Source organism: Solanum stenotomum, chromosome 4 (assembly GCF_019186545.1).
Source record: "Solanum stenotomum isolate F172 chromosome 4, ASM1918654v1, whole genome shotgun sequence".
NCBI lineage: Eukaryota > Viridiplantae > Streptophyta > Magnoliopsida > Solanales > Solanaceae > Solanum > Solanum stenotomum.
In genome coordinates, this window is record NC_064285.1 from 65,743,674 (window position 1) to 65,769,772 (window position 26,099).

The window sequence follows — 26,099 nt, forward strand, 5'->3', positions numbered from 1 at the left end:
ATCTAAACATTGACCAAACTTGCTGTAACAATTCCAAACTTTGGGCAAGACCTATTAACCCTGCACTATTTAATAGTGTATTTTAAAGATATATAAGTGTTCAATTGGACAAGTTATTATTTATAATGAAGTAATATTTATGATGTTTATGGACACCTATATATATCTTTAAAATACACTATTAAATAATGCATGAGAAATAAGTCCTGTCCCAAGTTTGTAATTCTTATAACAATTTCGATTAAAATTCAGGTATATTTCGAATCCTTTTATAGTTAACTTATTCACATTATCGAACTTGAAATTACATATTGTCTTTTTCGTTTCAAAATTTAAACTAGTCTATAATAAAAACATTTTACATGTGTTTATATATTCAAAATAAATCATAGTTCCATAAATGAAACTTATTGAAAACAAAAAGTAGGCCCCACATAAACTTCCATTTCATACATTACTCTGTCTGTGCTTTTTTTTCTTGTGTTCACTTCTCTTTAGTTTTTACTTCGATTTTTCTCCGGAGCTCCGGTGGTCGGAAAGTTGATCGGCGTCGGAAAACAAGTAGAATTATAAATTTATAATCACAATCGAGGTAAATTTGCTTTTTTCTTCTTAATTTTGCCCGTTGATCATTCATTTTTTCTGTGTTTTAATAAAAGTTTAGTTTTTTTCTGTGATTTTGGAGTTAAAGTTTGAAGCTTTTTTGCTTAGGGAAGTAGTTTGAGTTGAAGATGAAAAATGGTGAACTTTTGGTTTACTTGGAATTGAACCCCCACCCCACCCCATAATTGGAAGAAAATTGTAGGTGTAAAAGTTGAATTTGGAGTTTTTTGTGATTTTGGAGTTGGTTTGAATGTGTATCTTTCTGGTTTTTATGTTTAAAGTTTGGAGTTTTTTTGCTTAGGGAAGTAGTTTGAGCTGGAGATGAAAACATGTTTTGTTTAATTTGGAATTGAAACAGAAAAATTCGTCTTGTTTGTTCCATTTTTGATAAGTTTAGATTATATTTTTCTCCTGTGATGTTTGAAGTTTTTTCTCTTAGGGAAGTTTCAGCTGGAGATTAGAATGATGACATTTTTGTTCTATCATAATTGGAAGAAAGAGGTAGATGTAGGGGTGAAAGTTGAATTTGGAGTTGTTCATCTCTTTCATTTTATTAGTTTTTTTTTTATTTTTTGATTTTTTTTTCTGTGGTTTTGGGAAGTTTATCAAATTGATATATGCTTAAAGTTTGGATTCTTTTGGCTTATGGTGATGTTTTGTTTTACTTGGAAATAAAAACCCCATATTTGGAAGAAAAATGTAGAGGGTGAAAGTTGAATTTGGAGTTTTTTTTCCTTTTTTGTCTTATTAGTTCTATTTTTTGACAAGATTTTTTTTTTCTGTGATGTAGGTTTTGGTTGAAGGTTTATCTTGATGATTTATGTTTAGTGTTTGGAGCTTTTTTCTCCCAAATTTTAAACATAAACAAGGAAGATAAACTTTCAACCAACTCCAAAATTACAGAAAAAAAGAGAAGCTAATCAAAAACAGAAATAACAAGAAAACTGAGAAAACAAAACTCCAATTTCAACTTTCACTACTACATTTTTTCTTCCAATTATAGGGGGTTCAATTTCAAGAAGAACAAAAGGTCACCGTTCTTATCTTTGTGCTGGAGATAAGAATGGTGACCTTTTGTTTACTTGAAATTGACCCCCTATAATTGGAAGAAAAATGTGGGGGTGACATCCATGAGGTCTCAGGTTGAATAAACACTAGGTGATTTCTTTCCATTTGTCCTAGCCTTGTTAGATAGAGTTGCTTGGTACTTGTTGCTAGTGGAAAGTGACATGTATCTTGTGGAATTAGTCGAGGTGCATGCAAGCTGGTCCAGACACCAAGGCTATATAAAAAAGAAGAGTTGAAAGTAGCTGACCCTGTTAGTCTACTTAGAAGAATTGATTTTCAATGAACCTAACCTTTTACATTTTTCATGTTTTGCAGTGTCTCTGGAGGTGTGGTTTGATTCTAGAAATCCTCGTGCAAAAATAATAAGTCGGATTGAAACTTTTCTGCTGTAGCTGCTTTGTCAGAAAAAATGATGGAGGCTCCAAAATCTGTTGGACTTACAGGCTTGAATCAAAACCTGTCGCAGAGCTTTTACCATAAGCTTGGCGAGGGGTCAAACATGTCTACAGAGAGTTATGGGATGAGCAATGCTGGAGGTTCTGTTGCAATGTCGGTGGATAACAGCAGTATTGGATCAAATAATTCTCACACTCATATTTTAAACCACCAGGACAACCACATCCACAATAACTATTCTGTTGCTGCTAGCGTAGTCAGGGGGAGAGTTTCTAGGTTGAGCGATGATGCCCTCGCTCAAGCCTTGGTTGATCCTCAGTTCCCCACCATTGGGCTTGAGATTTATGATGAGTGGACAATTGACTTGAGGAGGCTTACCATTGGACAAGCTTTTGCTCAAGGATCTTTTGGGAAACTGTATAAGGGAACTTATAATGGTGAAGATGTTGCCATCAAGCTTCTGGAGAGGCCAGAAAATGATCTTGATAGGGCTCATCTTATGGAGCAACAATTTCAGCAGGAGGTCATGATGTTGGCAAATTTGAAGCATCAAAATATAGTACGATTTATTGGTGCATGCCGTAAACCCATGGTGTGGTGTATTGTGACTGAATATGCAAGAGGGGGATCAGTGCGTCAGTTCCTCACAAGGCGGCAAAACCGAGCTGTGCCATTGAAGTTAGCAGTTAAGCAGGCTCTGCATGTGGCAAGGGGGATGGAGTATGTGCATGGCCTGAATCTGATTCACCGGGATCTGAAATCCGACAATCTACTGATTGCTGCTGACAAGTCAATCAAAATTGCAGATTTTGGTGTTGCTCGAATTGAGGCGCTGACTGAAGGAATGACACCAGAAACTGGCACTTACCGCTGGATGGCTCCGTAAGCATCTAGACTCTTTAGCAGTCTTGTTAAATCTGGTGTCTTGGTCCAGTTTGGGCTTATTGCCAAACCCTATAATAGAGCTCTCTCTGTCTTCATTACTTTCTGAATTTTATTTCTTTTTGAAAACTCCTTTGATATGTGTTACTTGAGCCGAGCATCTTTCAAAAACAACCTATCTACCTCCACGAGGGAAGGGTAAGGTCTGCTTTCTCTCTACCCAACCTAGACACCACTGAGTGGGATTTCACTGGGTATGTTGTTGTTGTAGCATGCTGGATTCCCTTTATGGAATAAACTTTTTTAGAACTAAAGTGAAAAGCATGGAGGTTGATGGGTTCAAGTCCTGTATGTCCTTTTGATGGCACCTCACTGATTGTGATTATATTTTCTATTGTATACGTGCTGTTACTAAGAGGGAGAAATTATTTGTTCCAGTTAGCTTTTTAACATAGTTATGTGCCTGTTAATGAAGGTTTACGAGTTGATCGACTTTATTTTCTCTTTCAATTTCTTTCCCTCCTTTTCATCTTCCTTCTTGTCCGTGATTTGTAACTTGATTCAAGTTAGTCACATCCAAGGGCGTGGCTTAGTTGTCAATGAAGTAGGTGCAAACCGTGGAGATTAGGGTTCAATCACACCAAAAGTGCTTTCTTCCCATATGCCTAAACCTTAAACCTTGGTGGGTATCTATTCATGTCTGTTTATTGATCCAAATAAATGGTAAAGTGCCTTAGTTGATAACTCCCAGCACCAGCCATGTCATATTCCATGAACTTATCAGCCCAAAGTGATTATTAACAGGAAAAGAACTAATCTTCAAAAAAATCAGTTCTTTTTCTGTTAATAATCACTTTGGGCTGATAAGGTTCATGGAATATGACATGGCTGGTGCTGGGAGTTATCAACTAAGGCACTTTACCATTTATTTGGATGCACTCCCCGATGATGATGATAAGTTCTACGTTGTGGTGGAAATTTTGGTCTTTTAGCAGGCATCTTAGAGAAGCATGGGAGACGCTAGTTCAAATCTTAGAAGAGGCACAAAAACACTAGGTGATTTCACCTGATACTTGTGTTTGTGGGGTATTGCAAGTACCTCATAAAATCATCGTCGGCATCCACTAGTGATCTTTGAGGATTTCTCGATTATCAAAAAGAAAAATCTAAATAAGTTCTATTCTTAGACATAATTAAGTTTCAACACTTTTATGCCTCCCAACTTTTTTATGCAGTTGTTATAATTGTTATATATAAGCGACTAATTAATGGATTCAAAAACAAAAACTGGTTATACCATAACTCAAGTATGGCTCTTTTAGTTTCTTTGCTAGCTCTGAGTTGGAAAGAAGTTCGTTCTTCTTTGGCTGTTTCCGAAAGGAATTCCAGGAGAGGCCTTACAAAAACTAGACTCTACAACGATTATGTGATTGTCCACTTACTACATAGACTTTTTCCAACATAAGGCCATCTCAATCTCTACGGAAAGGTAGAAGTGGAATATTTGGCTCAATCTTCCAACATTTGTTGGAACCTTCGGTCATTCTTTACGGAGAGACCTCTTTTTAAAAGCATAAAAAGAGACTAGGTGATGTTTCTAGAATCTACAACGATTATGTGGATTCTACATTGAATTGCTACATAGACTTGTTCCATCCATAAGATTATCTCAATCTCTATGGAAACGTAGAAGTGGAATACTTGGCTCAATCTTCTCATGGCCCTAAATCATTAGTTGTAACCTCCGAGCATTCTTTCTGGAGAGAAGTCTTATTAAAAGCAAAAGGCGATTCATGGAGTTTGAAGTGAAAAGCTAGGAGTGAAGCATACAAGTTACGGGAAAGTAAAAAGAAGTACCAATCACATACAAATTTAGTCATCTTCTCATGAACCTGAATCATTTGTTGAAACCTCCAATTACCGAGAGTAGTGTTTTTAGAATCGAGAAATGCAAAAAATGACAAGGTCCGTGATTTTGAAGCAAAAAGAGAGAAGTGAAGCGCACTAGCTATAAGAAGCAAGTAATGCTAGACATAGAAGGATTTACTACTATAAAGATGCAATTAGAATAACTGATCTTTTCATCCAATTTATGGTAATATTGATATTAGTCTAGCTCCTCTAAGTCGAGATTCAAAAAAGTAGACCTTTTCTCATTAGGATCGTTTTACATGTCATTGTTTAAAGTCCACACTTCTCTGAAATGCATGGCTTCAAGCGGTAATCCCTTACTCAAATTGCTTAAAGCGATGGCTTTGAATAACACTGCAGGAGAGATGTGATACATGAAGAAATCAATATCCGGTTAAAAGAATGATAAGAATGCCTTATTTGGTATTTAGTCTTACAACACGTGTTGCTAGACCTGATTTAACGAATGCCTTATATAAGTTGAAGTAGATCTTTTAGAAACAAAAGGAGCATTAAAACCCGTTACTGATCAATCAACATGAACAACTTGTTAAGTCAGGGAGAGCCTACGTCAAGCCGGTTATGACTTAGTATTCCCGACGTCTTACTTTTTGTGCCTCACATACTATGTTACACCAGTCCTTTGCATTACACACCCGTTGAAATGGGTGTGTTGTGGCTGCGTGTACTCGTTAAAATACACAAAAAAAAATTAACAAAAAAAAGAAAAATGTACGCACTTATAATGATACTTGCGTACAACTGATAAAATTCATACTCACAAATGAGTCCATACTTAGAAGCGGATCTAGGATATGAAGTTTATGGGCTCCCAACGATCTCAAATTAAAAATAAAAATTATTACAAGTGGTCAAAGGGAATCAGACCCTCAACGAGGAGGGCAACAAAGCATAAGCAAGTTCCATTATGCCGCTGGGGCAAGAGCTTACTTTGTTGGTAGATCCCAACAAATAGTTTTTATATATTTAATAGATTTTTTCAATATAAATACAAAAGTTAGTGGATTCCCCAAAGCCTACACCCGATACTCTAGGTCTGCCCATGAACAACAACAACAATATACCCCGTGCAATCCCACAAGTGAGATTTGGGGAGGGTAGAGTGTATGCAAATCTTACTTTTACCTTGTAGAGATAGAGAGGTTTCTGAAAGACCCTTGTTTTTAATAAACATGCCAAAATAGTTCAAAAGTGGGATAAAAATATGGGAGCAATCAGAACGACACGTAATGCAAAATGGGAAGTGTTACACGACAAACAAGAGAAAGAACGGTAACGAAAACAAAATAATGCATAATCAATGCAGAAAAAACTACACGAGTAGTGCTAATACTATTGGTAAAACACCATTGAAAGCGTATCTCGCAGGGAAGTGAGAGAATGCTTAATTACCAACTAACCTTCTACCCTAATATGCGACCTCCATACTCTCCTATCTAACACCATGTCCTTAGTAAGATCCAGATGCACTCTATCTAATCACTTACTCCTAATACTTCTTCGGCCTGCCTTTACCTCTCCTGGCGTCCTCCGCTGCCAATTGCTCACACCTCCTCACTGGAGCGTCTATACTCCTCCTTCTCACATGTTCACTCAGTCTCACTTCCCTCATTTTGTCCAACATGGAGGCCACTCCTATCTTGTATCAGATATCTCAATTCTTAATCTTGTCTCTGTTAGTATACCCACACATCTACCTCAACATCCTCATCTCAACGACTTTCTTCTTCTGAACATGAGATTTCTTAATAGGACAACACTCTGCCCCGTAAAACATGGTCGGTCTAACGGCTACTCTGTAGAACTTGCCCGTCCATACTCCATATAATATGGATCACATGTTACCTTTAGTTGCTGAAGAAGTATATTTGAACCATTTCAAAATTTTGGATTCCTCTACTAGAACTCATTACCTCTAAGAATGATAGGAAAAACGAAGCATGGGTGTCCACATGGGCTTGATTTGCCAAGTCTGTTCGTATGTATTATGAAACGCCAAATTAATTTTAGAAGTAATGCATAATTAGTACGTAAGAATATATTTTACAATTTGTTTTATGTATTACGGTGCATGTATAGGCTGACTATTGTATCAATTCATGCATTTGCGCCTTATTGTTTAACTGTTGAAAACCTTTGTTTTATTTTGATATCTATCAGAAGATCTCCTTGGTTGGCACAATCTGACATAGAAGGTGCAAAATAATGACAACGAAGATAATTACTTCAATTTGCTTAGTTTATTGTTCCACTGATACATGGGGTTTTCCTGTATTTAGAGTCTTATTTAAGAATGGGTATGTTTAGTGAATCTTTCGAGAAATTTTTTCTTATCATGATTTTCCTGGAGTCTTTAGGATTCTGCTCTTGGAAGTTCAGTTATTTGTTTCTCAGGCATATATGGCAGTTAGAATTTAAACCTTGAATTAGATCATCATTTCAGGATGAGAGAGAGAATGGTATAGATTGGTTGCTTTATCCAGTTTATGAGTGTAGATTACTGATGATAGAACTGGCATTTCTTGATTTCTTTTGTCCTGGACAGAAGTATCACCATTAGTTTCTGTTTAGTTTTGATCCTTACATAATGTTGGAGATGAAAGTATATTCTTTATAAGCTAAGCGAGTTGGAGATTAAGCTTTTGATTTCTTGAGATAATGTGGCAAACTGAGAAGTTTCCATTTCTATTAGGACATTTCTTTCAGACTTGAATCAAAGTAAGTTTTCATGTCTGCCTGAAATATTGTTGAAATGCTTGCGATCAGAAAGGATTTAGGAGGTTGACCTTGTGAGTGGTGATAATTTTGGTGACCTAGTGCAGTCGTGAAACACCACATCCCTGCGATGGTGGATGATGTAGCAGTGCAATATAGTTCTTCTCTGTGTGATAATAGGCTAGTATGCATGTTAGACTTTCCTTGGCGAAATAGACAGAAGAATCTGCTTGCATTTGTTCATTTGATGTGATAATGAATGATCTTGCCAAAAAAAAAATGATATTGAATGATCTTTGCCAAAACAGGTGGGGATCGGATCTCAATATCTGGTAAAACTCGTATACGTGCAGCCAGTCTCTGACATTTGATTCTGATTAACTGAGAAATGAAGTTACTTTTCAAGTTCACTCTTGAGAAATTAGTTATTCACATTCTGCAGATCCTATCCTGTTTAACATTGTGATTTTTTTGGCTAGTGTGTCTGGTTTCTTCTCTTTTCAGAAAAAGAAAAACGATGTTCAAAGTTGTTAGCATCTGTGTTTCGTTGTGGACCGCTAAGTGTTTGACTTTATTTTGTAGGGAGATGATCCAGCACCGGTCATACACCCAGAAAGTTGATGTTTATAGTTTTGGCATTGTTCTGTGGGAGCTCATAACTGGGTTGCTTCCTTTCCAGAACATGACTGCTGTGCAGGCTGCTTTTGCTGTTGTCAACAAAGGCGTCCGTCCAACAATCCCCATTGATTGTTTGCCTGTCTTATCTGATATCATGACCTTCTGCTGGGATTCTGACCCCGATAATAGGCCAACTTTCTCTCAGGTGGTCAAGATGCTTGAGGCAGCTGAGACAGAAATCATGACTAATATCAGAAAGGCACGTTTCAGGTGCTGCATTCATCCTACGGCTACAGGTTGATTCGGGAAAGAGGAAACTGGAGGCAAAAAAATGTTGAATGGCAAAACTGATTTTGAGTCTGCCATGTGTATCTATCAGACACAATTTCTTTTCAGATAGAAAAAGGGTTATAGTTATGAGAAAAAACTAAACATTTCTCTGTTGTATTTTGTTTCTTTTCTTTAAACTGTGGATTTAAGACAACGACTAGCTGTTAATACAGGATATCTGATGTGCATCTATGCATGTCAGATTTTGGCTCTGTGTTTGCTGAATTTGTTCAAAGTTATATCAGGTTCTGAATTATATGAAATGCTCATCTATGCCCGCAGCCTCGTTTTTTGTGTTACACTCTTGACAGTTGTATCAGTGCAGAACACCTAAAGGTACAGGAGAAATACAAAATGCCTCCAGAGCAGTATGACACATCTAAGCCTCTGGTAAGTGTGCAAATTTGCAGAATTTGCTGTATTGAAGTATGGTAGCTTTTCAGATTGTATTGTTTTGATTTTGAGGTCACTATTTGGGGAGTTCCACTTGTGGTATTTGAAATTCTATGACAATGACTATTTTACAATTACAAGGGTTGGAAAGTTCCCCTTATCCTACTTCCCCATCCTTTAATTTTACTATTATTTATTATTTTCTTTGCTTCAGTTATCTTATTACTTATTATTGCTACTGTTCTTTTCTTCATTATCTTGTTAGTGTATTTTCTTTTCATGTTTTTTGTGATATGGTTTGCTTAAGCTGAGGGTCTATCGGAAAAAGTCTCTCTACTTTCACTAGGTAGGGGTAAGACTTTATACACACCACCCTCTTTCTGACTCCACTTGTGGAATTTCACTGGTATGTTGTTGATGTTGATGTTGAAGGTTTGGAAAATAGTTATTTTTACTTGATATTATATTCATCGAAGATAGTAGATAACTAATAAAACATTTGAGGTACGTACAAATTTGATCGAACACATAGATTAGTGATCATGAATTAGGTTTTATTTACAACCCACTGCTATCTGTTTTGGGGTTTTCAAGTTCCATACGTCATAGCAAGGATCTATTATTTTAGTGTAATGCTGATATGATTAGACGGTAAATTCGGAAAGATAAAATTAGGAATATAGATATTTGAAAAAAGTATGAGTGATTTTTTATGATAGACAGAATGAAGGAAGTGCGATTAAGATAGTTCAAACATATGAAGAGAAAATGTGCAAATACACACACCATTGATCGGGGGAGAAGTGATTGTAGATTGGACAAAATGCATTTTTAGCTTATAGAGAACATGATCTTAGAAACGAGGTTATGAAGGTCATAGATATTAGGGCAGTAAAATGTTAGTAGGTAGTTGAGTGTCATCTCACTTTCTTACAGAATAAGCTTGGTGGTAATTTGGTGCACCATATCTGTTTCCTCGTAGCATTATTTTTGTTAATTCCTGTTGTTTCGTGTGCTTCAATTATCGCATTATTTGACTATTGTTACTATTCCTTATTTTTCAAATACTATGCAATGCTTCTTTTTATTTATTTAATTATTATGTCCTCTTTACTTTTGTATGTTTTCTTAATCAAACTGCTTTAATATGTGTTGTTTGAGTCGAGGGTCTTTTGAAAATGACATTTCTAATTGGTGTGCGTATATTCTACCCTTTTTGGACCCCAAATTGCTTTAGTATGCGTTATTTGAGTCGAAGGTCTTTTGAAAATGACCTTTCTATTTGGTGTGTGTGTATTCTACAATTTTCGGATCCCATTTATAAGATTACGCGAAATATGTTGTTGATGGTCGTCATAAAATTTAAGGGGTCAAAATGTATAAGAAAATAACTTAGGTGGGTGCAAAAGCCATCATATAATTCATATACATTAGAATGCAAAGAGAAGTCTAAAAAGCAAACGACGCCGTTGAAAGTGATAGGCTTTTGGCCGTAAACGGTGGTTTTAGCACGGCGATTCCTAGGGTTTAGGCCGTCGAAGTAAGATGAAGCCGGTAGTAAGAACAGCAGTGTCGAACGGACCTCTAATTTCATGGCTCAGGATAAGAAGGATGAATACAACATCGGTGACCGCGTAAATACTCTCTCTCTCTGTATATTTATTATATAGGTGTTATTAAATCGTTTTTTTCGTCAGTTTTCTGATTATGTTATTTTGGTCTTTGATTATCTGAGCAATTTTAATTATGAGGTTGTTAACTTGCAATTGGCTTCAACATAGTTGTTTGTTTCAATGCAAATTAGAAAAGCACCTAAAATTACACATATCTAGACTCATTTCATTTCGTAATTCTTGTCTTTTTGTTGGTACATGAAGTTGGTTAAAAATTAGATTTTTTTCGTGGGAATGTTGCTGCTGATGTTATTTTGGTTTCTGAATTCAAGGCTCTAAATTATGAGCTTGTAAAGCCCCCAAGGCCTAGCTCAAGTGGCAAAAGGTGGAGGATTTGTGGCTTAGGNGCAAATTAAAAAAAGCACCTAAAATTACACATATCTAGACTCATTGTAGAGATTCATTTCATTTCGTAATTCTTGTCTGTTTGTTGGTACATGAAGTTGGTTAAAAATTAGATTTTTTTCGTGGGAATGTTGCTGCTGATGTTATTTTGGTTTCTGAATTCAAGGCTCTAAATTATGAGCTTGTAAAGCCCCCAAGGCCTAGCTCAAGTGGCAAAAGGTGGAGGATTTGTGGCTTAGGTCACAGGTTCAAGCCCCACACCATGCAAAGCGAAGCCCGGTATTTAAGTGGAGAAGGGTAGAGGGGCGGGCCCATTATCCACCGAGTTTAGAAGGCTGTGATTGGTCCAAAGGGCGGGTCACAGACGGATTTCTCGGTTATCAAAAAAAAAAAAAAAAAAAATTATGAGCTTGTAAACTAGTAATATGACTCCAAAACAGTTGTTTCTTTCAACGAGGAATGAAGAAGCAACCAAAAGTATGAGCTTGTAAACTAGTAATATTACTCCAAAATGGTTGTTTCTGTCAATGAAGAATAAAGAAGCAACTAAAATTATGCATCCGTAGACTCGTTGTGGAGTTCCATTTTTATCTAAATTCTTAGTTGGCTATGTGTTCCTATCTTCTGTGCTTGTAATCTGTTTATGATGAGTACATGAAATTGGTGAATTCGCCTTATTTTCAGTTGAAATTTTGTTAATGATGTTATTACCCAGTCTCAACTATGGATATAAAAGGGGTCTACAGTAGGTTATAGTCTAATTATGCTAAGCGTATGAAGACTAAATTAGAGTGGCACTGGTTAAGAGGCTTTCCATTATGGACTGTAATTACTTTGGGGTCGTTTGTGGTTGATTCTTTAATGGCATTTTGAATTATATATTTACACCTTGAATATTTGGAAGTATGATATATGAAATACACTTCTAGTCATGAGTTTGAGAAAGAAGGAGAGTGGTGGGCTATAAGTTTCTAGTGAAGGGAAAGATGTGCGGATTCAAATATAAATGTGATTCGTCCAACCACTAATTTTGTTTATTTATTTTTTCTTCTTATTTATTAGTAATTTCTAAAACTCAAAGTGGAAACATTCATTAAACCTTGCTTAGGATATTTGATTTGTCCAACACCAAATTTGCCTTGTTGTTCTTCTTATTTATTAGTATTTTCCTTAAATTCATAGTGTTAAAAATCATTAAATATAACTTATGATATTTGACTCGTCCAACCACCAAATTTGCCTTGTTTTTTTTCCTTAAATTTGAAGTGGAAAAATTCATTAATTCTAGCTTACAATATTTGATTCGTCCAACCATCAAATTTGTTTTACGTTCCTTCTTATTTATTACTAATTTCTTAAATTCAATGTGGAAAAATTCATTAAATCTAGCTTACAATATTTGATTCGTCCAACCCCCGAATTTGTCTTGTGTTTCTTCTTATTTATTCCTACTGCTTTTAATTTAAAGTGGAAAAATTTATTAAAACTAGCTTTATTGTGGTAATTATGATTATATTCCTTCAATCCAAAGTGGAAAAAATCTTTAAATCTAACTTGTATCTACAACCAAATACATTCACATTTCAAAATCACATTTGTAGTGTGAATTTTATCCACACTCCAAAATCACATTTTTGGTGTGAACTTATTACCTGATTAACTAGAGTTAAAATAAAGGAAAATCTCAAGCACATGTATTTCGTTTGATGTTTACTAAGCTTTTAAATAATTAAGAACATTTATAATCAATAATAGGAGAACATTTTAAAATTTATCCTCCTATTTATTGCTTGACAAAGTAATTTTTTTTCTTTCAAAATTTGAACTGAAAGTATATAATAAAAACACTATTTCATGTGTTCAGATGTTCAATTGAAATAAACCATAATTCAAGTGTCAAAATGAAATTTATTGAACACTTAAAACAATTCTAATACAAGTAGGCCCCACATAAACTCTTACTCTCACATGTAACTTGTGATTGAGTACACCATATGCAAAAAAAGACAAAAATAAATAAATAGAGATTTTCTCTTCTCTTAGCTAAAGATAATTCTTTACTTTTCATACGTTACTCTGTGTGTGTGTTCTTTTTTCTCTCGTGTTCACTTCTCTTAGTTTTTACTTCAATTTTTCTTCAGAGCTCCAGTGGTCGGAAAATTGATCGGCATCAGAAAACACGTAGAGTCATCACATTCTACATATACCTCAGTTCCGAGAATAGAAGTTGTTCGTTTTCTTTCTGTACGCAATTCAAATCGAGGTAAATTTACTTTTTTCTCTTTGATTTTGCCTTTGATCGTTCATTTTTATGAATATGCTATGTTTCAATAAAAGTTTAACACTAGGTGATTTCTTTCCATTTGTCCTACCCTTGTTAGATAGAGTTGCTTGGTACTTGTTACCAGTGAGAAGTGACAGGTACCCCCTGGAATTAGTCGAGATGCACGCAAGCTAAGCCTGTACACCACTCTTATTAAAAAAAGATTTGAAATAGGTGTAATTTTTTCTTGGATGTCCTTTTAGATCTATTTTTTTGACAAGTTTAGCCTTTTTCTTTATTTCTATAATTTGGAGTTCTGCTGAAAGTTTTATCTTCCTGCGCTATGTTTGAATTTTGGATTTTTTTTTTTTGCCTTGGGAAGTTTGATCTGGAGATAAAAATGCCGATGTTTTTTTCTTCTTGGAAACCCCCTATAATTGGAAGAAAATTGTAGTGGTGAAAGTTGAAATTGGAATTTTTTTCCTTCTTCATATTAGTTCTATTTTGAGATAATTGCTGCCTACCTGTAGTATGCTTATCATCATACTAGGTTGATTTATCAAAGAAAAATCTGAGTGGGTTAGTCATCAAAGAGGAAACAGGGTTACTCACTTTCACAAGCGTTTGACCTTGTCAGTCTACATAGAAGAATTGATTTTTGATGAACCTAACCATTTCCATTTTTATGTTTTGCAGGGCTGTGGAGGTGCGGCTTGATTTTAGAAATCTTCATGCACAATAAATAAGTTGGATTGAAGCTTTTCTGTTGTAGCTGCTTTATCAGAAAAAATATTGAGGCTCCAAAATTTGTTGGACTTGTAGACTTGAATCAAAACCTGTGGCAAATTTTTTATCATAAGCTTGGTGAGGGGTCAAACATGTCTATTGAAGGTTATGGGATGAGCAATGCTGGTGGTTCTGGTGCAATGTCGGTGGATAACAGCAGTGTTGGATCAAATGATTCACACACTCATATTCTAAACCAGCAGGGTAATCACATCCACAATAACGATTCTGTTGCTGCTAGCGTAGTCAGGGGGAGAGTTACTAGGTTGAGCGATGATGCCCTTGCTCAAGCCTTGGTTGATCCTCAATTCCCCACTATTGGGCTTGCAATTTATCATGAGTGGACAATTGACTTGAGGAGGCTTACCATTGGACAAGCATTTGCTCAAGGATCTTTTGGGAAACTCTATAAGGGAACTTATAATGGTGAAGATGTTGCCATCAAGCTTCTAGAGAGGCCAGAACATGATCTTGAGAAGGCTCACTTTATGGAGCTGCAATTTCATCATGAGGTCAAAATGTTGGCAAATTTGAAGCATCCAAATGTAGTACGATTTATTGGTGCATGCCGTAAACCCATGGTGTGGTGTATTGTGACTGAATATGCAAGAGGGGGATCAGTGCGTCAGTTCCTTACGAGGCGGCAAAACCGAGCTGTGCCATTGAAGTTAGCAGTTGTGCAGGCCTTGGATGTGGCAAGGGGGATGGAGTATGTGCATGGCCGGAATCTGATTCACCGAGATCTGAAATCCGACAATCTGCTGATTGCTGCTGACAAGTCAATCAAGATTGCAGACTTTGGTATTGCTCGAATTGAGGTGCTGACTGAAGGAATGACACCAGAAACTGGCACTTACCGCTGGATGGCTCCGTAAGCATCTAGACTCTTTAGCAGCCTTGTCAAATCTGGTGTCTTGATCCAGTTTGAGTTTATTGCCAAATCCTATAATAGAGCTCTTAAGCTTTTTATCCTATTCTTGTGGGCTATTTTTTCTCTGTCTGCATTACTTACTGTATTTTTTTTCAAAATTGCTTTGATATGTGTTTCTTTAGCCAAGCATCTTCCGGAAACAACCTCTCTTCTTCCACGAGGGCAGGCTAAGGTCTGCTTTCTCTCTACCCACCCTAGACCCCACTGAGTGGGATTTCACAGGGTATGTTGTTGTTGTAGCATGCTGGATTACCTTTATGGAATAAATTTTATTAGAACTGAAGTGAAGAGCATGGTGGTTGATGGGCTCAAGTCCTGTATGTCCTTTTGATGCCACCTCACTGATTGTGATTGTATTTTCTATTGTATACCTAGTGTTTCTTCCAGTTAACTTCTTAATTTAGTTCTGTACCTGTTAATGAAAGATAAAGAGTTGATTGACTTTACTTTCTCTTTCAATTCCTTTCCCTCCTTTTCCTTTTCCTTCTTGTCCATGACTTGTAACTTGATTCAAGTTAGACACACTCAAGGGTGTCACTTAGTTGTCAATGAAGTAGGAGCAAACCTTTGGAGATTAGGGTTCAATCATCCCAGAGACAGAAAACACCAAGTGTTCTCTTCCCATATGCCTAAACCTTAAACCTTTGTGGGTATAGTTACCCGAAATCGAGATGCATGCAAGTTGGATTGGATACCATTTTCAGAAAGAGTAAAATTGCATATATCTGAAAATGGGTCTAAGACATTAACTACCACACTGGGTTCACTTTCAGGATGTGTCTGAGAGATATGAACCACAATTCTATTCTTATTGAATATGTAGATGAAAGTTCTATGGGAAGTATATTATCTCTTTCTCTCCTTTGTGAGTGTCGACCTTTCAGCATCATCTTTAGCATCACCTCTTTCTTCAAAGCAGTGAGGCTATTTTGGAAATAATGTATTGGTAAGAAAGAGAATGGGGAGGTGCGATTCACCAGAGATCTCTCTCTTTATAGGATGACATACATCCACAAGAGTCGCATTGTTTGTTGCTGCTGGAGAAACTTAAAAAGAGCAAGGGAATGACATGTCTACCAGAAACATTTCTTGTTTAGAGTGGAAGTTGGTTGCCGAATGAAAGTTTTTAAGTTGTTAGTAGTTGAACAGCATTCCTGTTTGCTTGGCTCGTGCTAACTTTCTCAAAGCACTGAAATGAATCAGTTAAAGAAGGATTGTTTAGGACATGTTATTTGGACATACACTGGTGTCTCTGGAATCTGCAGGGCTCTTGTTAACTTTCTCAAAGCACTGAAATGAATCAGTTAAAGGAGGACTGTTTAGGACAATTTAATTGGACATACACTAGTGTCTCTGGAATCTGCAGGTAGATTTTAAGTTGTGCAGGTGGAAGTCATTGCTCTGTTGGAGGATGGCAAAACAAACATCGATTTTTTTTTATGACAAAGGAAACCCGCAGCTGCTATCCATTGGGTGCATACATTGGGTGCATACATGGTAAAACCCCCGCTCCTATGCAATAGCTCACAAAATTCGTAAGAGAGGTAACTTGCACAAGGCAAGAGAGGTGCGACGAGCTTGACCCAGAAGACAAACCCCTTGCTTTTGCTGGCAAGGGGTTTTGAACTGGAGACCTCCAAAATGGAAGTCCCAAGCCCAAACCACTAGGCCACCCCAAAGGGTAACTGACATATCTATTCTGATGTTTCTAGAAGGAATTCTAGGAGGGCCTTACAGAAACTAGACTCTACAACGATAATATGATTCTCCTCTGAGTTACTACATAGACTTTTTTCATCATCAGACAATCTCTACGGAAAGGTAGAAGTGGAATATTTGGCTCAATCTTCAATGAATCTAAATCATTTATTGGAACCTTCACTATTCTTTAGGAAGAGGCCTCTTTAAAAGCATAAAAAGCGACAAGGTGATGTTTCTATAATCTACAACGATTATGTGGATTTTGCATTGAGTTGCTACATGGACTTGTTCCGTCCATAAGACTATTTCAATCTCTATGGAAAGGTAGAAGTGGAATACATGGCTTAATCTTCTCATATTAAAAGCAAAAAACGATCCATGGAGTAAAAAGCTTGGAGTGAAGCATACAAGTTATGGAAAAGTATAATGAAGTACCATCCACAAAGAAATTTAGTAATCTTCTCATGAACTTGAAACATTTGTTGAAACCTCCAATTATTGAGAGTACTGTTATTAGAAGCGAGAAACACAAAAAGCGACAAAGTCCATGGAGTTTGAAGCAAATAGCGAGACGTGAAGCACAATGGCTATAAGAAGTAAGTAATGCCGAACATAAAAGGATTTAGTACAATAAAGATGCAAATAAAATAAATGGTTTTTGCATCTAGTTTACTTAATATTGATATTGATCTTGCTCTTCAAAGTCGAGATTCAAAAAAGTAGATCCTTTCTCGTTAGGATCATTTCGCACGTCATTGTTTAAAGTAGTGCATGGCTTCAAGAAGTAATCCCATTCTTCAAATTGCTTTAAGCGATGGCTTTGAATAATAATGTGGGAGAGATGTGACACATGATGAAATCAATGCCCAGTAAGAAGAATGATAAGAATGCCTTATTTGGTATAAAGTCTTACAACACGTGTTGCTAGACCTGATTTGACAAATGCCTTATATAAGTTGAAGTAGATCTTTTAGAAACAAAAGGAGCATGAAAACCTCATAATGATCAATCAATTAGTATAACTTGTTAAATTACGGAGATCCTACGTTAGGCCAATTATGACTCAGTATTTCTGACATATAAAAAAAAAAGACTCGGTATTTCTGACATCTAACTTTTAGTGCCTCACATACTATGTTGTATCGGTCCTTTGCATTACATACATGTTGAAATGGGTGTGTCATGGTTGCGCGTACTCTTCAAAATACACAAATAATTTACAAAAAAATGCACGTACCTATAATGATACTTACATCTGATAAAATTCATACTCACAGACGAGTCTATACAAGAAGAAGATTTAGGATTTAAAGTTAATTGGTTCCCAATGATATCAAGTTTAAAAAGTAAATTATTATATGTGCCCAAGGGGAATCGAGCCTTCAATGAGGAGGGCAATAAAGCTCAAGCAAGTTCCCATTTATGCCGCTGGACCAAGAGCTTACTTTGTTAGTAGATCCCAACAAATAGTTTTATATATTTAATTGATTGGATTCCACAAAACCTACACATGATACTTTAGGTTCGCCCCTGTTCAATAGCAACAACAACATACTCAGTGCAATCCCACATGTGTGGTTTGGGGAGAGTAGAGTGTATGCAAATGTTACCCTTAACTTGTTGAGATAAAGAGGTTTGTTATGAAAGACCCTCAACTTTAAATAAACTTGCCAAACAGTTTGCAAAAGGGAATACAAATATTCGGAGGAATCACAATGACACATTTATGTAAAATGGCAAGTGTTACATAACAAACAAGTGAAAGAACAATAAGAAAAGTGAAATAATGCAATAATCGACACACAAAAAACTTCAAGAGTAGTGCTAATACTACTGATAAGAATACCAGTGAAAGCCTATCTCGCAAAGAAGCAAGAGAATGCTCAATTACCAACTAACCATTTACCCTAATACACGACCTCTATACTCTCCTATCAAATGCCATGTCCTCGGTAAGATCTAGATGCACTCCGTCTAATCACTTCCTCCCAATACTTCTTCGGCTCGACTTTACCTCTCTTGACGTCCTCCCTTGCCAACAACTCACACCTCCTCATTGAGGCGTATATACTTCTCCTCCTCATGTGTCCAAATCATCTCAGTTTCACTTCCCTCATCTTGCCCAACATGGAGGCCACTCCTACCTTGTGTCGGATATCTCCATTCTTAATCTTGCCACTCTTAGTATGCCCACACACCCACATCAATATCCTCATTTGAACGATTTTCTTCTTCTGAGCTTGGGATTTCTTAATAGGCCAACACTCCGCCTCATAAAACGTGGTCGGTCTAACCACTACTCTGTAGAACTTACCCATCCATACTCCATATAATATGGGTTTCATGTTATTTTAGTTGCGGAAGAATAAGTATATTTGAAACATTTTGGATTTCTCCACTAAAACTCATCACCTCTAAGAATGATAGAAAAAACGAAAGCATCAAATCTATTTAGGTGGCACGGGTGTCCACATGGGCTTGATTTGCCAAGTTTGTTAATATGTACTATGAAACGCCAAATTAATTTTAGAAGTATGCATTAGGTATGTAAGAATATATTTTACTATTTGTTTTATGTATTACGGTGCATGTATAGGCTGACTGTTGTATTGATTCATGCATTAGCGCCTGATTGTTAAACTGTTGAAAATTTATTGACATCTATTGGAAGATCTCCTTGGTTGGCACAATTTGACCTGGAGGCTGCAAAAATTATGACAACTAAGAAAATTACTTCATTTTGCTCAGTTTATTGTTCTACTGATACATGGGGTTTTCCTGTATTTAGGGGTCGTTTGGTGTGAGGGGTAAAAATAAATAGTCCTGGGATAAAAAAACAGTCTTGGGATTAAATTTTGGTGTCTTGTTTGGTTGCCATGTTTGGGATAACTTATCCCACCGTTTATACCATAGTGATGGGATAAGTTATCCCATATACATGGTGGAATAAGTAATCTCAGGATAATTAATCATGGCATAACTTGTTCCCAACCAAATGACCCCTTAGAGTCTTATTTAAGAGTTGGTATATTTAGTGACTCTTTTGAGAAAAAAATTTCAAATCACGATTTTCCTTAGGATTCTGCTCTTAGAAGTTCAGTTATTTGTGTCTCAGGCATATATGGCAGTTAGAATTTAAACCTTGAATTAGATCATCAATTCAGGTTGGTTTAGAGAGTATGGTATAGAGTTAAATAAATCCCTTTCAATCTGGTGGAGATTGATTGCTATACCCAGTTGAGTGTAGATTACTGATGATAGAACTGGCATTTTTTTATTTCTTTTGTCCTGGACAGAAGTATCACCATCAGTTTCCGTTTGGGTTTGTACCTTACACAATGTTAGAGAGGAAAGCATATTCCTTATAAGCTAAGTGACTTGGAGATTAAGCTTTTGTTTTCTTGAGATAATGTGACAACTGGAGAAGTTTTGGTTTCTAATATGACATTTCTTTCAGACTTGATCAAAGATAAGTGGTCATGTCTGCCTGAAATATTTTTGAAATGGTTGCAATCAGAAAGGATTTAGGAGGTTGACCTGGTGAGTGGTGGTAATTTTATAGTCTTCTCTGTGTGATAATAGGCTAGTATGCATGAATGACTTTCCTTGGGGAAATAGACAAAATAATATGCTTGCTTTTGTTAATTTGATGTGATAATGAAAGATCTTGCCAAAACAGGTGTGGATCGGATCTCAATATCTGGTAAAACTCGAATACATGCAGCCAGTCTGACTCTTTGTATAATTTTAGTATACTCAAATTTTTATTCTGATTAACTGAGAAATGAAGTTACTTTTCTAGTTTACTCTTGAGAAATTAGTTATTCACATTCTGCAGATCCTATCCCATTTAACATTGTGAATTTTTTTGTCAAGTGTGTCTGGTTTCTTCTCTTTTCAGAAAAAGAAAAATGGATGTTCAAAGTTGTTAGCAATACCATCTGTGTTTCATTGTGAATCACTAAGAGTTTGACTTTGTTTTGTAGGGAGATGATCCAGCACCGGCCATACACCCAGAAAGTTGATGTTTATAGTTTTGGCATTGTTCTGTGGGAGCTCATAACAGGGTTGCTTCCTTACCAGAGCATGACTGCTGTGCAGGCTGCTTTTGCTGTTGTCAACAAAGGCGTCCGTCCAACAATCCCCATTGATTGCTTGCCTGTCTTATCTGATATCATGACCTGCTGCTGGGATTCTGACCCCAATAATCGGCCAACTTTCTCTCAGGTGGTCAAGATGCTTGAGGCGGCTGAGACAGAAATCATGACTAATATCAGAAGGGCACGTTTCAGGTGCTCCCCTCATCCTACGGCTACAGGGTAAGAGGAAACTGGAGGCAACTGATTTTGAATGGCAAAACTGATTTTGAGTCTGCCATGTGTATCTATCAGGCACAATTTCTTTGCAAATAGAAAAAGGGTTATAGTTATGAGAAAAAACTAAACATTTCTCTGCTGTATTTTGTTTCTTTTCTTTAATCCGTGTATTTAAGATGGTGACTAGTTGGTAATACAGGATATCTGATGTGCATGTCAGATTATGGCTGTATCTGCTGAATTTGTTCAAAGTTATATCAGGTTCTGAATTATATATGAAATTCTCATCTATTGTATTTTCTTTTCATACCTATTGTGATATGCTTTACTTAAGTCGAGGGTCTATCGAAACAACCTCTCTACTTTCACAAGGTAGGGTTAAGTTTGTGTAAACATCACCCTCTTCAGATTGAACTTGTAGAATTTTATTGGGTATATTGTTGTTGTTCAAGGGTTGGAGAGTAGTTATGTTTATCCATTTAATAACATTTATTTTTACCATAATTAAATGATAAAATTGATATAATGTTTCATGCTATTAATTAACCATATGCACAAGATTCCATAAGAGATAACTTATTTATCGAAACTTAAGTGGATAAAGTTACTTGATAACTAACAAAACAATTGAGATATGTTTGGTGGTAATTTGGTACACCATACATGTTTCCTTGTTCATATGTAGTAAAATTATTATTTTTTAATTCTCGTTCTCATGTACTTCAATTATCACATTAGTTGATGATTGTTACTATTCCTTGTTTTTCGAATACTATTCAATGCTTTTTATTTATTTATTTATTTATTATGTTGTCTTGCTTTTGTATGTTTTTTTTCAAATTGCTTTTGTAGATGAGTTGAGCCTTTCGAAAATGACATTTCTACCTAGTGTGCATATATTCTATCCTTTTCGTACCCTATTTATAAAATTACACTAAATATGTTGTTAGTGTTACTGTCATAAAATTTAAGGGGTCAAAATGTATTAGAAAATAACTTAGGTGGGTGCAAAAGCCATCATAATAATTCATATACATTAGAATGCAAAGAGAAGTCACAAAGCTAACGGCGTCGTTGAGAGTTATAGGATTTTGGCCGCAGACGGTGGTTTTAGCACTGTGATTGCTAGGGTTTAGGCTGGAAAAGACGACGGAGTAAGATGAAGCCGGTAGTAGGAACAGCAGTGTCGAACAAGGCTTACAATCGATATGTCAAACGGACCTCCAAATTCATGGCTCATGATGAGGAGGATGAATGCAGCATCGGTGACCGTGTATATACTCTCTCTCTCTCTCTCTCTCTATATATATATATATATATATATATATATATAGTTGTTATTAAATCGTTTTTTTCGTCAGTTTGCTGATTATGTTATTTTGATCTTTGATTATCTGAGCAATTTTAATTATGAGGATGTTAGCTTGCAATTGGCTTCAAAATAGTTGTTTGTTTCAATGCAAATTAAAAATAAAAACCTAAAATTACACATATCTAGACTCATTGTAGAGATTCATTTCATTTCGTAATTCTTGTCTGTTTGTTGGTACATGAAGTTGGTTAAAAATTAGATTTTTTTCGTGGGAATGTTGCTGCTGATGTTATTTTGGTTTCTGAATTCAAGGGTTCTAAATTATGAGCTTGTTAACTCGCAACGAGACTCCAAAATGATTGTTTGTTTCAATGAAGAGTAATGAAGCTACTAAAATTATGCATCCCTAGGCTTGTTTTGGAGTTCCATTTTTATCTAAATTCTTAGTTGGCGATGTGTTAGTATCTTCTGTGCTTGTAATTTGTTTATGATGAGTACATGAAATTGGTGAATTCTCCTTATTTTTAGTTGAAATTTTGTTAATGATGTTATTACTCAGTTCCAACTATGGATACCAAAGGGGTCTATGGTAGGTTATAGTCTAATTATGCTAAGCCTATGAAGACTAAATTAGAGTGGCCATGGTTAAGAGGCTTTCCATTATGGACTGTAATTACTTTGGGATCGTGCGTGATTGATTCTTTAATGGCATTTCAAATTATATTACACCTTGAGCTATACAAGACGAGAGAAAAGGGTAGACTTTCCCTGTGAATATTTGGAAGTATACTATATGAAAATACACTTCTAATCATGAGTTTGAGAAAGAAGGCGGGTGGTGGGATATTAGTTTTTCGTGAAGGGGAAATGTGCCAATTCAAATATAACTGTGATTCGTCCAATCACTAATTTTATTTTGTTTTTTTCTTCTTATTTATTAGTAATTTCTAAAACTCAAAGTGGAAAAATTCATTAAATCTAGCTTAAGATATTTGATTCGTCCATCCACTAAATTTGCCTTGTTCTTATTTATTAGTAATTTCCTTAAATTGAAAGTGAAAAATTCATTAAATATCACATACAATATTTGATTCGTCCAACCACCAAATTTGCCTTTTCTTTCTTCTTATTTATTAGTATTTTCCTTAAATTCAAAGTGGAAAAAATCATTAAATCTAGCTTACAATATTTGATTCGTCCAACCACCAAATTCATCTTGTGCTTCTTATTTATTACTACTATCTTTTATTCAAAGTTGAAAATTTTATTAAATCTAGCTTTATTGTAGTAATTATGATTATATTCCTTCAATCCAAAGTGGAAAAAATCATTAAATCTAACTTGTATCTACAACCAAATACATTCACATTTCAAAATCACATTTGTAGTGTGAACTTATTGCCTAATTTACTAGAGTTAAAATAAAGGAAAAATCTCAAGCACATGTATTTTCTTTGATGTTTACTAAGTTTATAAATAATTAAGAACATTTATAATCAATAATAAGAGAACATTTTAAAATTTATCCTCCTATTTATTGCCTGACAAAGTAATTTTTTTTCTTTCAAAATTTGAACTAAAAGTATATAATAAAAACACAATTTCATGTGTTCAGATGTTCAATTGAAATAAACCATAATTCAAGTGTCAAAATGAAATTTATTGAACACTTAAACAATTCTAATACAAGTAGGCCCTATATAAACTCTTACTCACACATGTAACTTGTGATTGAGTACACCATATGCAAAAAAGACCCAAAAAAAAATTATAGTGATTTTCTCCTCTTAGCTAAAGAAAATTCTTTTCTTTTCATACATTAGTCTCTCTATGTGTTCTTTTTTTCTCGTGTTACTCTCTTAGTTTTTACTTCGATTTTTCTTCAGAGCTCCAGTGGTCGGAAAATTGATCGGCGTCGGGAAACAAGTAGAGTCATAATCACAATCGAGGTAAATTTACTTTTTTTTTCTCCTTGGTTTTTGCCTTTCATCATTCATTTTTATGAATATTCTGTGTTTTAATTAAAGTTTTACACTAGGTGATTTCTTTCCATCTGTCCTAGCCTTGGTAGATAGAGTTGCTTGGTACTTGCTGCTGGTGGGAAGTGGCAGGTATCCCTGGAATTTGTCGAGGTGCACGCAAGCTAGCCTGGACAGCATAGTTATTAAAAAAAGAGTTGAAATTGGAGTAATTTTTTCTCGTTCTTCCTCTTAGATCTGTTTTTTTGACTAGTTTAGCCTTTTTATTTATTTCTGTAATTTGGAGTTCTGCTGAAAGTTTTATCTTCCTGCACTATGTTTGAATTTTGCATTATTATTTTTTTTGCCTTGGGAAGTTTGATGGGGAGATTGTAGTGGTGAAAGTTGAAATTGGGGTTTTTTTCCTTCGTCTTATTAGTTCTATTTTTTTAGATAATTGCTGCCTACGCCTAGTATGCTTATCATCATACTAGGTTGATTTATCAAAGAAAAATGTGAGTGGGCTATTCATACAAAGAGGAAACAGGGTTACTCAGTTTCACAAGCGTTTGACCTTGTCAGTTTACTTAGAATAATTGATTTTGATGAACCTAACCGTTTCCATTTTCATGTTTTGCAGAGCTGTGGAGGTGCGGTTTTGATTTTAGAAATCTTCATGCAAAATAAATAAGTCGGATTGAAGCTTTGCTGTGGTAGCGTCTTTATCAGAAAAAAATATTGAGGCTCCAAAATTTGTTGGACTTGTAGACTTGAATCAAAACCTGTGGCAAAATTTTTATCATAAGCTTGGCGAGGGGTCAAACATGTCTATTGAAGGTTATGGGATGAGCAATGCTGATGGTTCTGGTGCAATGTCGGTGGATAACAGCAGTGTTGGATCAAATGATTCTCACACTGATATTCTAAACCAGCAGGGTAATCACATCCACAATAACTATTCTGTTGCTGCTAGCGTAGTGAGGGGCAGAGTTTCTAGGTGGAGTGATGATGCCCTTGCGCAGGCCTTGGTTGATCCTCAATTCCCCACCATTGGGCTTGAGATTTATCATGGGTGGACAATTGACTTGAGGAGGCTTACCATTGGACAAGCATTTGCTCAAGGATCTTTTGGAAAACTCTATAAGGGAACTTATAATGGTGAAGATGTAACCATCAAGCTTCTAGAGAGGCCAGAATATGATCTTGCGAAGGCTCACTTTATGGAGCAGCAATTTCAGCATGAGGTCATGATGTTGGCAAATTTGAAGCATCCAAATATAGTACGATTTATTGGTGCATGCCGTAAACCCATGGTGTGGTGTATCTTGACTGAATATGCAAGAGGGGGATCAGTGCGTCAGTTCCTCACGAGGCGGCAAAACCGAGCTGTGCCATTGAAGTTAGCTGTTAAGCAGGTCTTGGATGTGACAAGGGGGATGGAGCATGTGCATGGCCTGAATCTGATTCACCGAGATCTGAATCCGACAATCTACTGATTGCTGCTGACAAGTCAATCAAGATTGCAGACTTTGGTGTTGCTCGAATTCAGGTGGTCAGGATGCTTGAGGCGGCAGAGACAGAAATCATGACTAATATCAGAACGGCATGTTTCAGGTGCTGTCCTCGTCCTACGGCTACAGGGAAAGAGGAAACTGGAGGCAAAAGTTGTTGAATGGCAAAACTGATTTTACTATTCCCTATTATTTATTGTTGTTACTGTTCTTTTCTCCATTAGAATTACTTGGAACAAACCAAGTAGCTTTGGTTTTGGTTTAATAGAAAATATGTTTTGGAGAAAAGAACCAATTTAGTTTTCACTATCATCAAAGGTTGCACTGAAATGAGTAGTATCTCTCAAACTTTAATCATAGACTAGT

The 26,099-nt window shown here is 35.9% G+C and overlaps 2 protein-coding genes across 5 annotated transcripts; both read left to right on the top strand.

Annotated features, from left to right (window-relative positions):
- The first annotated feature begins 469 nt into the window (after window positions 1-469).
- LOC125861804 (serine/threonine-protein kinase STY13-like) lies at window positions 470-26,098 on the top strand. Of its 4 annotated transcripts, XM_049541670.1 has the most exons (5): window positions 10,427-10,571; window positions 13,097-13,218; window positions 13,915-14,875; window positions 20,623-20,928; window positions 25,837-26,098. In XM_049541670.1, the coding sequence occupies exons 3-5, from the start codon at window positions 14,097-14,099 to the stop codon at window positions 25,892-25,894; spliced, it is 1,143 nt and encodes a 380-aa protein (XP_049397627.1). In that variant the 5' UTR covers window positions 10,427-10,571; window positions 13,097-13,218; window positions 13,915-14,096; the 3' UTR covers window positions 25,895-26,098. The 4 variants fall into 4 exon arrangements, with proteins under 4 accessions (XP_049397625.1, XP_049397626.1, XP_049397627.1 ...); XM_049541668.1 differs by lacking the exons at window positions 10,427-10,571; window positions 13,097-13,218; window positions 13,915-14,875 and adding exons at window positions 470-592; window positions 1,987-2,949 and having other exon boundaries at window positions 25,837-26,073; XM_049541671.1 differs by lacking the exon at window positions 25,837-26,098 and having other exon boundaries at window positions 10,471-10,571; window positions 20,623-21,220.
- LOC125861806 (uncharacterized) lies at window positions 22,018-25,039 on the top strand. Its single transcript, XM_049541674.1, has 3 exons — window positions 22,018-22,225; window positions 24,151-24,213; window positions 24,863-25,039. Exons 1-3 carry the CDS (start codon window positions 22,112-22,114, stop codon window positions 24,911-24,913), a joined length of 228 nt encoding a protein of 75 aa, XP_049397631.1. The 5' UTR covers window positions 22,018-22,111; the 3' UTR covers window positions 24,914-25,039.
- Window position 26,099: the final 1 nt, after the last annotated feature.